Raw genomic sequence first — 13581 nt, 5'->3', positions numbered from 1 at the left:
TTTGTTGTTATTTAGATAAAAGAGACGCAACGAAAGTGGGGAGCACAGGGAGAGAAGAAACTCAAAAAATAATATACATGTCAAAGAGAACCTCTGAACACAAGTAAGACGCGCGAACGCTGGAAGCGAACGCAGCTCGAAAATATTGTGTATTTACGGACTGTGTGTGTGTGTGTGTGTGTGTGTGTGTGTGTGTGTGTGTGTGTGTGTTTTGACTGCACTCTGGCACACTCTGTTGGTTGCACACAGGCAGTGCAGGCAGTGCACACATACTGCACACACACAGACAGACAGACAGAGACACAAGCCGAGCAGAGTTTCATAGTATGCTCCACTTGGGCGGAGGCGCCTCCTTCCGCGTTCGCAAATACTGTGTTTTTTTACTTTAACATTATTTTGGATATTTTTTATCATCGTTTCAATCTTGGAGAACGTACTGAGAAGAAAAACCATTCACATATTAAAGTACATTCAAAGTACATGTCTCAGACTGAGACATACAGTAGGTTTCAGTCTGAGACATAGGCAGCTCTTCAGTGAAGGCTTTCTCCAGCACCTTCAGGATAGAGCTGCGGAATACATCCTTGAAATCCTGACCCATGAACACGTACAACAGCGGGTTCAGGCAGCTGTTGAGAAGTGCCAGGCCGGCAGCTATGTGGATCCCGATGGTGAGCGCATGATACAGTGTTTCACTGTACTGTGTCACCAGAATAATCAGATACATGATGTTTATGGGCAACCAGCATAGGAAAAATGCAGTGATAACAGTTGCTATGATTTTGAAGGAGCGACTTGATTGGCCGGCCAGTGAGCGATTTTTCCTGAGCCGGTAGATGATGACAGAATAGCAGGAGACGATGACGGTGAAAGGGACCACGAATCCCACGAGGAAGCGAGTGATGATCATGACCCCAGATTGAAATCCCCACAACTGCTTCGCTTTGTGTATACTGTAGTCACCGGATGGTGCATATTTGGTGGAGCACCTGATGATGCCGTCATCATGGCCTGAAGGATGTGTGTCCCTAAAGATGAAGTAAGGGGAGCTAAGAGCCAAGCCCAGCACCCAGACGGCCAGACTCACCCAAGATGCCTTTCTGACACTGCGGTGGTTCTGGGCCCACACTGGACACACCACACGTACACATCTGTCAACACTGATGACCACCAGGATGTAGACGCTGGCATACATGGTCATGTAGACAACAGTACCGTCCATTTTGCACATGAATTTGCCAAAAGGCCAGTGGCGGTCCAGAGCTACTCGTGTGATGGTCAGGGGCAGGAACGCTGTAAACAGGAAGTCGGCCACAGCTAGGTGGAGGTACCAAATGGTGTTGACGGTTTTCTTAATTTTGAAGCCCGTCACCCAGATGACAACGCCGTTCCCCAACACGCCGAGCACAAAAACCAGGCTGAAAATGACTAGGTACACGCTCTTGAGGGATTTTTTGTATCCATACTCCACATTGTTTTCCGAGAAAGAGCCGTTTCCACTAGACAGATCCATCTCTTTATTGTGATAAACAGCAGTTGTGGTCATAATCTCAATCCTCCTAAAACTTTAAATAACAAAATTAGGTTAATGCTTTGTTTAGGCCTTGTATTATTATACTGAAATTATTTGGTGCCAGGGACCCACTTACAAGATCTGTATTGTTAAAATGTTTCATATATATATATATATTAATTAAAAAGCCCCACATGATTTTATTTTTATTTTTTTGGGGGGGGGGGGGGGACCGCAGATGACAGTGAAGTGAGAATTTAAGGACTTTTAAGATCTTTTTTAATACCTCAAAAAGAAAGAAAAGAAAAAGACCATGACTGCATCAAGTAATCACCCAACTATACTATAAACACTGGTCAAACCTTGGCTAAATTGTCAAGAAAGAGGCAAAAAAAATGGGGGGGAAAACAGATCTATAAGCTCACAATGCTTCGCAAAGTGAGTCGTTGTGAGCTTGTAGATCTGCTATTTTCAAAAATGTTATCTGTGGAACCGGAAATGTAACGCCTCTACTCCTACAATTGCAAGTGCATATCAGGGTGGGGGGGTCCCCAGTTCAAATATGTTTTTTTGGGGGGTCACGGCCTGAAAAGGTTGAGACCACTGGTCTATATAATAAAGTAAAAGCAAAGATACCTGTTTAAGTGTTGAAGAGACGTCAGTGTCAGTGTCAGTGTAAGAGCAGTGTCTTGTTCTGTAGTCGGTGAACACTGAGGAGCTCAGAGCAACTTATAGCACCTATACAAGTATACAGGCCCAGCCCTCAGGATGTTCTCTGCTAACTTTTTTTCATCATTTCCTGTTTTAGGGTCAGTGGTGGACAGTAACGGAGTAAATGTACTTGAGTACTTAGGATTTAGGACTTAGGAGTACAAGGACTTTCATGAACGACCTGTTAAAAGGAATTATCCTTATCCTACACTAGTACATTTGTAGGAAGGCTGAAAAGTACTGAGTACTTTTAAGCCCACTCCACATCCACACCAATGATTCGCCATTCAACTCCTTGCAACATGCAACTACTTGCAACCACTTGCACTTGTTTTGTTGCAAGGAGTTGCGACTAGTTGCATTGGTGCGGTTTTGCCTTAAAGGTTGGCAATTTCTTTTTCTTCCTTAAAATGCAATTGGCATAACTTCTGCTCTCACACTAGCTGTGTTTCTGGCTTCCACCTCCGCTTGCCTCTTTGTTACAGTACATCTTGTATAGGTGTATAGGAGTGAAAGTATTTAGTTCTAGTTCCTCATCAGTCATTTCTATGTTTTTATAGGTGTTTCTGCAGGCTTTGTATAACGTAGTGGTTCTACAAGCAAGCACATCAGTGCATGCAGTGCAGGTGGTTTCAGAGAGTTACAGTACTTCTCTGAAACAAGAGTTACAAGGTCCTATAAATTAATTGAGAAAACATTACAGCAATTTGTTGATATAAAAATTAAGAAATGTACTTCTACTTATACTTGTACTTTAAGTATTTTTCAAAGCATGTACTTTTGAATACTTCCTCTTATGAGGACCAAGGAAAGTATCCTCACAATGTCTATTTCTAAAACTCTATTATACTTGTGGGGATGTCACACACACACACACACACACACACACACACACACACACACACACACACACACACACACACACACACACACACACACACACACACACACACACACACACACACACACACACACACACACACACACACACACACACACACACACACAAATGAATGCTTGCTTGCACACTTGTACATCCTTCAAACAGGTTTCCTTTTTGCACAGAAACCACAGCCTGCAGCCTGTAACCGCCTTCCATTCCGACATCTCACCACTCCGACAAGTGGCATCCGCGTGCGGTTAGGGTTAGGGTTAGGTATAGGGTTCGTTAACGTCGGAAAGGCGACATGTCGGAAAGGCGACATGTAACCCCTGCAGCCTAGACTTCACTGTTTAGTAGCCTGTTGACACTCAGAATGTTGTCTTATACATTTAAAAACACATTTTAAAACAAGCCTCTTTCTTTTATCACAAAATAAAAACATAGATAGAACTCAGAGCACAACTTTCATTTGAACCTTGTATTTATTGTATAGTTACTATTAGAATGGTCTCATTTTTAACCTTGTATTTAATGTAGTTACTATTAGATTGTTTCATTTGAACCTTGTATTTGTTGTATAGTTGCTATTAGAATGGTTTCATTTAAACCATGATGTCTCAATGTTTGTAAGCACATAATTGGTCAATATGGCTTACCTCCAAAACATCTTTAACATCTTCCCATAGGGCCATAGTTCTGTTAAATACAAATCCAATGGCCAAAACACACAAATGTAAAATGCGTTTTATGACTGTACAATTACAAACTGAAACCTGAGTCAAGAAGCTTAACTTTATTGTCTGATCACTGGATTACATGTTGGGTGAAGAAGTGGGTGAAATCTTATATTTTGCATAAGTTCCATCATTTTGTTGTTATTTAGATAAAGGAGACGCAACGAAAGTGGGGAGCACAGGGAGAGAAGAAACTCAAAAAAGAATATACATGTCAAAGAGAACCTCTGAACAATACTGTGTTTTTTTACTTTAACATTATTTTGGATATTTTTTTATCATCGTTTCAATCTTGGAGAACGTACTGAGAAGAAAAACCATTCACATATTAAAGTACATTCAAAGTACATGTCTCAGACTGAGACATACAGTAGGTTTCAGTCTGAGACATAGGCAGCTCTTCAGTGAAGGCTTTCTCCAGCACCTTCAGGATAGAGCTGCGAAATACATCCTTGAAATCCTGACCCATGAACACGTACAACAGCGGGTTCAGGCAGCTGTTGAGACATGCCAGGCCGGCAGCTATGTGGATCCCGATGGTGAGCGCATGATACAGTGTTTCACTGTACTCTGTCACCAGAATAATCAGATACATGATGTTTATGGGCAACCAGCACAGGAAAAATGCAGTGATAACAGTTGCTATGATTTTGAAGGAGCGACTTGATTGGCCGGCCAGTGAGCGATTTTTCCTGAGCCGGTAGATGATGACAGAATAGCAGGAGACGATGACGGTGAAAGGGACCACGAATCCCACGAGGAAGCGAGTCATGATCATGACCCCAGATTGAAATCCCCACAACTGCTTCGCTTTGTGTATACTGTAGTCACCGGATGGTGCATAGTTGGTGGAGCACCTGATGATGCCGTCATCATGTCCTGAAGGATGTGTGTCCCTAAAGATGAAGTAAGGGGAGCTGAGAGCCAAGCCCAGCACCCAGACAGCCAGACTCACCCAAGATGCCTTTCTGACACTGCGGTGGTTCTGGGCCCACACTGGACACACCACACACACACATCTGTCAACACTGATGACCACCAGGATGTAGACGCTGGCATACATGGTCATGTAGACAACAGCACCGTCCACTTTGCACATGAATTTGCCAAAAGGCCAGTGGCGGTCCAGAGCTACTCGTGTGATGGTCAGGGGCAGGAACGCTGTAAACAGGAAGTCGGCCACAGCGAGGTTGAGGTACCAAATGGTGTTGATGGTTTTCTTAATTTTGAAGCCCGTCACCCAGATGACAATGCCGTTCCCCAACACGCCGAGCACAAAAACCAGGCTGAAAATGACTAGGTACACGCTCTTGAGGGATTTTTTGTATCCATACTCCACATTGTTTTCCGAGAAAGAGACGTTTCCACTAGACAGATCCATCTCTTTATTGTGATAAACAGCAGTTGTGGTCATAATCTCAATCCTCCTAAAACTTTAAATAACAAAATTAGGTTAATGCTTTGTTTAGGCCTTGTATTATTATACTGAAATTATTTGGTGCCAGGGACCCACATACAAGATCTGTATTGTTAAAATGTTTCATATATATATATATATATTAATTAAAAAGCCCCACATGATTTTATTTTTATTTTTTGGGGGGGGGACCGCAGATGACAGTGAAGTGAGAATTTAAGGACTTTTAAGATCTTTTTTAATACCTCAAAAAGAAAGAAAAGAAAAAGACCATGACTGCATCAAGTAATCACCCAACTATACTATAAACACTGGTCAAACCTTGGCTAAATTGTCAAGAAAGAGGCAAAAAAAATGGGGGGAAAAACAGATCTATAAGCTCACAATGCTTCGCAAAGTGAGTCGTTGTGAGCTTGTAGATCTGCTATTTTCAAAAATGTTATCTGTGGAACCGGAAATGTAACGCCTCTACTCCTACAATTGCAAGTGCATATCAGGGTGGGGGGGTCCCCAGTTCAAATATGATTTTTTTGGGGGGTCACGGCCTGAAAAGGTTGAGACCACTGGTCTATATAATAAAGTAAAAGCAAAGATACCTGTTTAAGTGTTGAAGAGACGTCAGTGTCAGTGTCAGTGTAAGAGCAGTGTCTTGTTCTGTAGTCGGTGAACACTGAGGAGCTCAGAGCAACTTATAGCACCTATACAAGTATACAGGCCCAGCCCTCAGGATGTTCTCTGCTAACTTTTTTTCATCATTTCCTGTTTTAGGGTCAGTGGTGGACAGTAACGGAGTAAATGTACTTGAGTACTTAGGACTTAGGACTTAGGAGTACAAGGACTTTCATGAACGACCTGTTAAAAGGAATTATCCTTATCCTCGAGTACATTTGTAGGAAGGCTGAAAAGTACTGAGTGCTTTTAAGCCCACTCCACATCCACACCAATGATTCGCCATTCAACTCCTTGCAACATGCAACTACTTGCAACCACTTGCACTTGTTTTGTTGCAAGGAGTTGCGACTAGTTGCATTGGTGCGGTTTTGCCTTAAAGGTTGGCAATTTATTTTTCTTCCTTAAAATGCAATTGGCATAACTTCTGCTCTCACACTAGCTGTGTTTCTGGCTTCCACCTCCGCTTGCCTCTTTGTTACAGTACATCTTGTATAGGTGTATAGGAGTGAAAGTATTTAGTTCTAGTTCCTCATCAGTCATTTCTATGTTTTTATAGGTGTTTCTGCAGGCTTTGTATAACGTAGTGGTTCTACAAGCAAGCACATCAGTGCATGCAGTGCAGGTGGTTTCAGAGAGTTACAGTACGACTCTGAAACAAGAGTTACAAGGTCCTATAAATTAATTGTGAAAACATTACAGCAATTTGTTGATATAAAAATTAAGAAATGTACTTCTACTTATACTTGTACTTTAAGTATTTTTCAAAGCATGTACTTTTGAATACTTCCTCTTATGAGGACCAAGGAAAGTATCCTCACAATGTCTATTTCTCAAACTCTATTATACTTGTGGGGATGTCTCACGCACGCACGCACGCACGCACGCACACACACACACACACACACACACACACACACACACACACACACACACACACACACACACACACACACACACACACACACACACACACACACACACACACACACACACACACACACACACACACACACACACACACACACACACACACACACACACACACACACACACACACACACAAAAATGAATGCTTGCACACTTGTACATCCTTCACACAGGTTTCCTTTTTGCACAGAAACCACAGCCTGCAGCCTGTAACCGCCTTCCATTCCGACATCTCACCACTCCGACAAGTGGCATCCGCGTGCGGTTAGGGTTAGGTATAGGGTTCGTTAACGTCGGAAAGGCGACATGTCGGAAAGGCGACATGTCGGAAAGGCGACATGTAACCCCTGCAGCCTAGACTTCACTGTTTAGTAGCCTGTTGACACTCAGAATGTTGTCTTATACATTTAAAAACACATTTTAAAACAAGCCTCTTTCTTTTATCACAAAATGAAAACATAGATATAACTCAGAGCACAACTTTCATTTGAACCTTGTATTTATTGTATAGTTACTATTAGAATGGTCTCATTTTTAACCTTGTATTTAATGTAGTTACTATTAGATTGTTTCATTTGAACCTTGTATTTGTTGTATAGTTGCTATTAGAATGGTTTCATTTAAACCATGATGTCTCAATGTTTGTAAGCACATAATTGGTCAATATGGCTTACCTCCAAAACATCTTTAACATCTTCCCATAGGGCCATAGTTCTGTTAAATACAAATCCAATGGCCAAAACACACAAATGTAAAATGCGTTTTATGACTGTACAATTGCAAACTGAAACCTGAGTCAAGAAGCTTAACTTTATTGTCTGATCACTGGTTTACATGTTGGGTGAAGAAGTGGGTGAAATCTTATATTTTGCATAAGTTCCATCATTTTGTTGTTATTTAGATAAAGGAGACGCAACGAAAGTGGGGAGCACAGGGAGAGAAGAAACTCAAAAAATAATATACATGTCAAAGAGCAGAGAGCTGAACAATACTGTGTTTTTTTACTTTAACATTATTTTGGATATGAGAAGAAAAAACATTCACATATTAAAGTACATTCAAAGTACATGTCTCAGACTGAGACATACAGTAGGTTTCAGTCTGAGACATAGGCAGCTCTTCAGTGAAGGCTTTCTCCAGCACCTTCAGGATAGAGCTGCGGAATACATCCTTGAAATCCTGACCCATGAACACGTACAACAGCGGGTTCAGGCAGCTGTCGAGACATGCCAGGCCGGCAGCTATGTGGATCCCGATGGTGAGCGCATGATACAGTGTTTCACTGTACTCTGTCACCAGAATAATCAGATACATGATGTTTATGGGCAACCAGCATAGGAAAAATGCAGTGATAACAGTTGCTATGATTTTGAAGGAGCGACTTGATTGGCCGGCCAGTGAGCGATTATTCCTGAGCCGGTAGATGATGACAGAATAGCAGGAGACGATGACGGTGAAAGGGACCACGAATCCCACGAGGAAGCGAGTGATGATCATGACCCCAGATTGAAATCCCCACAACTGCTTCGCTTTGTGTTTACTGTAGTCACCGGATGGTGCATATTTGGTGGAGCACCTGATGATGCCGTCATCATGGCCTGAAGGATGTGTGTCCCTTAAGATGAAGTAAGGGGAGCTAAGAGCCAAGCCCAGCACCCAGACAGCCAGACTCACCCAAGATGCCTTTCTGACACTGCGATGGTTCTGGGCCCACACTGGACACACCACACATACACATCTGTCAACACTGATGACCACCAGGATGTAGACGCTAGCATACAAGTTCATGTAGACAACAGTACCGTCCACTTTGCACATGACTTTGCCAAAAGGCCAGTGGCGGTCCAGAGCTACTCGTGTGATGGTCATGGGCAGGAACGCTGTAAACAGGAAGTCGGCCACAGCGAGGTTGAGGTACCAAATGGTGTTGACGGTTTTCTTAATTTTGAAGCCCGTCACCCAGATGACAACGCCGTTCCCCAACACGCCGAGCACAAAAACCAGGCTGAAAATTACTAGGTACACGCTCTTGAGGGATTTTTTATATCCATACTCCACATTGTCCTCCGAGAAAGAGCCGTTTCCACCAGACAGATCCATCTCTTTATTGTGATAAACAGCAGTTGTGGTCATAATCTCAATCCTCCTAAAGCTTTAAATAACAAAATTAGGTTAATGCTTTGTTTAGGCCTTGTATTATTATACTGAAATGATTTGGTGCCAGGGACCCACATACAAGATCTGTATTGTTAAAATGTTTCATATATATATATATATTAATTAAAAAGCCCCACATGATTTTATTTTTATTTTATTTTTTTTGGGGGGGGGACCGCAGATGACAGTGAAGTGAGAATTTAAGGACTTTTAAGATTTTTTTTAATACCTCAAAAAGAAAGAAAAGAAAAAGACCATTACTGCATCAAGTAATCACCCAACTATACTATAAACACTGGTCAACCCTTGGCTAAATTGTCAAGAAAGAGGCAAAAAAAATGGGGGGAAAAACAGATCTATAAGCTCACAATGCTTCGCAAAGTGAGTCGTTGTGAGCTTGTAGATCTGCTATTTTCAAAAATGTCATCTGTGGAACCGGAAATGTAACGCCTCTACTCCTACAATTGCAAGTGCTTATCAGGGTGGGGGGGTCCCCAGTTCAAATATGTTTTTTTTGGGGGGTCACGGCCTGAAAAGGTTGAGACCACTGGTGTATATAATAAAGTAAAAGCAAAGATACCTGTTTAAGTGTTGAAGAGACGTCAGTGTCAGTGTAAGAGCAGTGTCTTGTTCTGTAGTCGGTGAACACTGAGGAGCTCAGAGCAACTTATAGCACCTATACAAGTATACAGGCCCAGCCCTCAGGATGTTCTCTGCTAACTTTTTTTCATCATTTCCTGTTTTAGGGTCAGTGGTGGACAGTAACGGAGTAAATGTACTTGAGTACTTAGGACTTAGGAGTACAAGGACTTTCATGAACGACCTGTTAAAAGGAATTATCCTTATCCTCGAGTACATTTGTAGGAAGGCTGAAAAGTACTGAGTACTTTTAAGCCCACTCCACATCCACACCAATGATTCGCCATTCAACTCCTTGCAACATGCAACTACTTGCAACCACTTGCACTTGTTTTGTTGCAAGGAGTTGCGACTAGTTGCATTGGTGCGGTTTTGCCTTAAAGGTTGGCAATTTATTTTTCTTCCCTAAAATGCAATTGGCATAACTTCTGCTCTCACACTAGCTGTGTTTCTGGCTTCCACCTCCGCTTGCCTCTTTGTTACAGTACATCTTGTATAGGTGTATAGGAGTGAAAGTATTTAGTTCTAGTTCCTCATCAGTCATTTCTATGTTTTTATAGGTGTTTCTGCAGGCTTTGTATAATGTAGTGGTTCTACAAGCAAGCACATCAGTGCATGCAGTGCAGGTGGTTTCAGAGAGTTACAGTACTTCTCTGAAACAAGAGTTACAAGGTCCTATAAATTAATTGTGAAAACATTACAGCAATTTGTTGATATAAAAATTAAGAAACGTACTTCTACTTATACTTGTACTTTAAGTATTTTTCAAAGCATGTACTTTTGAATACTTCCTCTTTTGAGGACCAAGGAAAGTATCCTCACAATGTCTATTTCTCAAACTCTATTATTGTGGGGATGTCTCTCTCACACACACACACACACACACACACACACACACACACACACACACACACACACACACACACACACACACACACACACACACACACACACACACACACACACACACACACACACACACACACACACACACACACACACACACACACACACACACAAATGAATGCTTGCACACTTGTACATCCTTCACACAGGTTTCCTTTTTGCACAGAAACCACAGCCTGCAGCCTATACTTCACTGTTTAGTAGCCTGTTGACACTCAGAATGTTGTCTTATACATTTAAAAACACATTTTAAAACAAGCCTCTTTCTTTTATCACAAAATGAAAACATAGATAGAACTCAGAGCACAACTTTCATTTGAACCTTGTATTTACTGTATAGTTACTATTAGAATGGTCTCATTTTTAACCTTGTATTTAATGTAGTTACTATTAGATTGTTTCATTTGAACCTTGTATTTGTTGTATAGTTGCTATTAGAATGGTTTCATTTAAACCATGATGTCTCAATGTTTGTAAGCATATAATTGGTCAATATGGCTTACCTCCAAAACATCTTTAACATCTTCCCATAGGGCCATAGTTCTGTTAAATACAAATCCAATGGCCAAAACACACAAATGTAAAATGCGTTTTATGACTGTACAATTGCAAACTGAAACCTGAGTCAAGAAGCTTAACTTTATTGTCTGATCACTGGATTACATGTTGGGTGAAGAAGTGGGTGAAATCTTATATTTTGCATAAGTTCCATCATTTTGTTGTTATTTAGATAAAGGAGACGCAACGAAAGTGGGGAGCACAGGGAGAGAAGAAACTCAAAAAATAATATACATGTCAAAGAGAACCTCTGAACAATACTGTGTTTTTTTACTTTAACATTATTTTGGATATTTTTTATCATCGTTTCAATCTTGGAGAACATACTGAGAAGAAAAACCATTCACATATTAAAGTACATTCAAAGTACACCTATGTCTCAGACTGAGACATACAGTAGGTTTCAGTCTGAGACATAGGCAGCTCTTCAGTGAAGGCTTTCTCCAGCACCTTCAGGATAGAGCTGCGGAATACATCCTTGAAATCCTGACCCATGAACACGTACAACAGCGGGTTCAGGCAGCTGTTGAGACATGCCAGGCCGGCAGCTATGTGGATCCCGATGGTGAGCGCATGATACAGTGTTTCACTGTACTGTGTCACCAGAATAATCAGATACATGATGTTTATGGGCAACCAGCATAGGAAAAATGCAGTGATAACAGTTGCTATGATTTTGAAGGAGCGACTTGATTGGCCGGCCAGTGAGCGATTTTTCCTGAGCCGGTAGATGATGACAGAATAGCAGGAGACTATGACGGTGAAAGGGACCACGAATCCCATGAGGAAGCGAGTGATGATCATGACCCCAGATTGAAATCCCCACAACTGCTTCGCTTTGTGTATACTGTAGTCACCGGATGGTGCATATTTGGTGGAGCACCTGATGATGCCGTCATCATGGCCTGAAGGATGTGTGTCCCTAAAGATGAAGTAAGGGGAACTAAGAGCCAAGCCCAGCACCCAGACAGCCAGACTCACCCAAGATGCCTTTCTGACACTGCGATGGTTCTGGGCCCACACTGGACACACCACACATACACATCTGTCAACACTGATGACCACCAGGATGTAGACGCTGGCATACATGGTCATGTAGATAACAGCACCGTCCATTTTGCACATGAATTTGCCAAAAGGCCAGTGGCGGTCCAGAGCTACTCGTGTGATGGTCAGGGGCAGGAACGCTGTAAACAGGAAGTCGGCCACAGCGAGGTTGAGGTACCAAATGGTGTTGACGGTTTTCTTAATTTTGAAGCCTGTCACCCAGATGACAACGCTGTTCCCCAACACACCGAGCACAAAAACCAGGCTGAAAATGACTAGGTACACGCTCTTGAGGGATGTTTTTATTTCAGCATGTCCATACTCCACATTGTCTTCCGAGAAAGAGCCGTTTCCACCAGACAGATCCATCTCTTTATTGTGATAAACAGCAGTTGTGGTCATAATCTCAATCCTCCTAAAATTTAAAATAACAAAATTAGGTGCTTTGTTTTAACAGGCCATGTATTATTATACTGAAATTATTTGATGCCAGGGACCCACATACAAGATTTGTATTGTTAAAATGTTTCATATATATATATTAATTAAAAAAGCCCCAAATGATTTTATTTTTTTATTTTTTTTGGGGGGGACCGCAGATGACAGTGAAGTGAGAATTTAAGGACTTTTAAGATCTTTTTTAATACCTCAAAAAGAAAGAAAAGAAAAAGACCATGACTGCATCAAGTAATCACCTAACTATACTATAAACACTGGTCAAACATTGGCTAAATTGTCAAGAAAGAGGCAAAACAAATTAAAAAAACAGATCTATAAGCTCACAATGCTTCGCAAAGTGAGTCGTTGTGAGCTTGTAGATCTGCTATTTTCAAAAATGTTATCTGTGGAACCGGAAATGTAACGCCTCTACTCCTACAATTCCAAGTGCATATCAGGGTGGGGGGGTCCCCAGTTCAAATTATGTTTTTTTGGGGGGGGTCACTGCCTGAAAAGGTTGAGACCACTGGTCTATATAATAAAGTAAAAGCAAAGATACCTGTTTCAAAGTGTTGAAGAGACGTCAGTCTCAGTGTCAGAGAAGTGTCTTGTTCTGTGGTCGGTGAACACTGAGGAGCTCAGAGCCCAGCCCTCAGGATGTTCTCTGCTAACTTTTTTTCACTATTATTTCCTGTTAGGGTTAGGGTCAGTGGTGGACAGTAACGGAGTAAATGTACTTGAGTACTTTACTTGAGTACAGGTTCTGAGGATCTGTACTTTACTTGAGTATTACATTGTTTTGATCCTTAGTACTCTTACTTGAGTACATTTCCAAGACAAATATTTTACTTTTACTCGAGTACATTTGTAGGAAGGCTTAAAAGTACTGAGTACTTTTAAGCCCACTCCACATCCACACCAATGATTCGCCATGCAACTCCTTGCAACATGCAACTACTTGCAAGTGGTTGCAAGTAGT

At 41.6% G+C, this 13581-nt stretch overlaps 5 protein-coding genes across 5 annotated transcripts in view; 1 reads left to right on the top strand and 4 right to left on the bottom strand.

The window, feature by feature from the left end:
• glra4a (glycine receptor, alpha 4a) overlaps positions 1-13581 on the top strand; it is an 84770-nt gene that overhangs the window by 33409 nt on the left and 37780 nt on the right. The window lies entirely within an intron of this gene.
• On the bottom strand, positions 461-1513 carry LOC311033438 (chemerin-like receptor 1; the record flags this gene model as incomplete). Its single annotated transcript, XM_084040949.1, has 1 exon — positions 461-1513. One exon carries the CDS (start codon positions 1511-1513, stop codon positions 461-463), a length of 1053 nt encoding a protein of 350 aa, XP_083897075.1.
• Positions 4170-5222, bottom strand: LOC311033437 (chemerin-like receptor 1; the record flags this gene model as incomplete). Its single annotated transcript, XM_084040948.1, has 1 exon — positions 4170-5222. The coding sequence occupies one exon, from the start codon at positions 5220-5222 to the stop codon at positions 4170-4172; it is 1053 nt and encodes a 350-aa protein (XP_083897074.1).
• Positions 7905-8957, bottom strand: LOC311033436 (chemerin-like receptor 1; the record flags this gene model as incomplete). Its single annotated transcript, XM_084040947.1, has 1 exon — positions 7905-8957. One exon carries the CDS (start codon positions 8955-8957, stop codon positions 7905-7907), a length of 1053 nt encoding a protein of 350 aa, XP_083897073.1.
• On the bottom strand, positions 11490-12533 carry LOC311033435 (chemerin-like receptor 1; the record flags this gene model as incomplete). The annotated part of the gene is made up of 1 exon (XM_084040946.1): positions 11490-12533. The coding sequence occupies one exon, from the start codon at positions 12531-12533 to the stop codon at positions 11490-11492; it is 1044 nt and encodes a 347-aa protein (XP_083897072.1).

The sequence above is a fragment of the Gymnoscopelus microlampas genome, assembly GCF_963454915.1.
Source record: "Gymnoscopelus microlampas genome assembly, chromosome: 18".
NCBI classification, from domain to species: Eukaryota; Metazoa; Chordata; class Actinopteri; order Myctophiformes; family Myctophidae; genus Gymnoscopelus; species Gymnoscopelus microlampas.
Note: the sequence above shows the minus strand (reverse complement) of the source record. Positions and strands in the feature narration are given on the sequence as shown.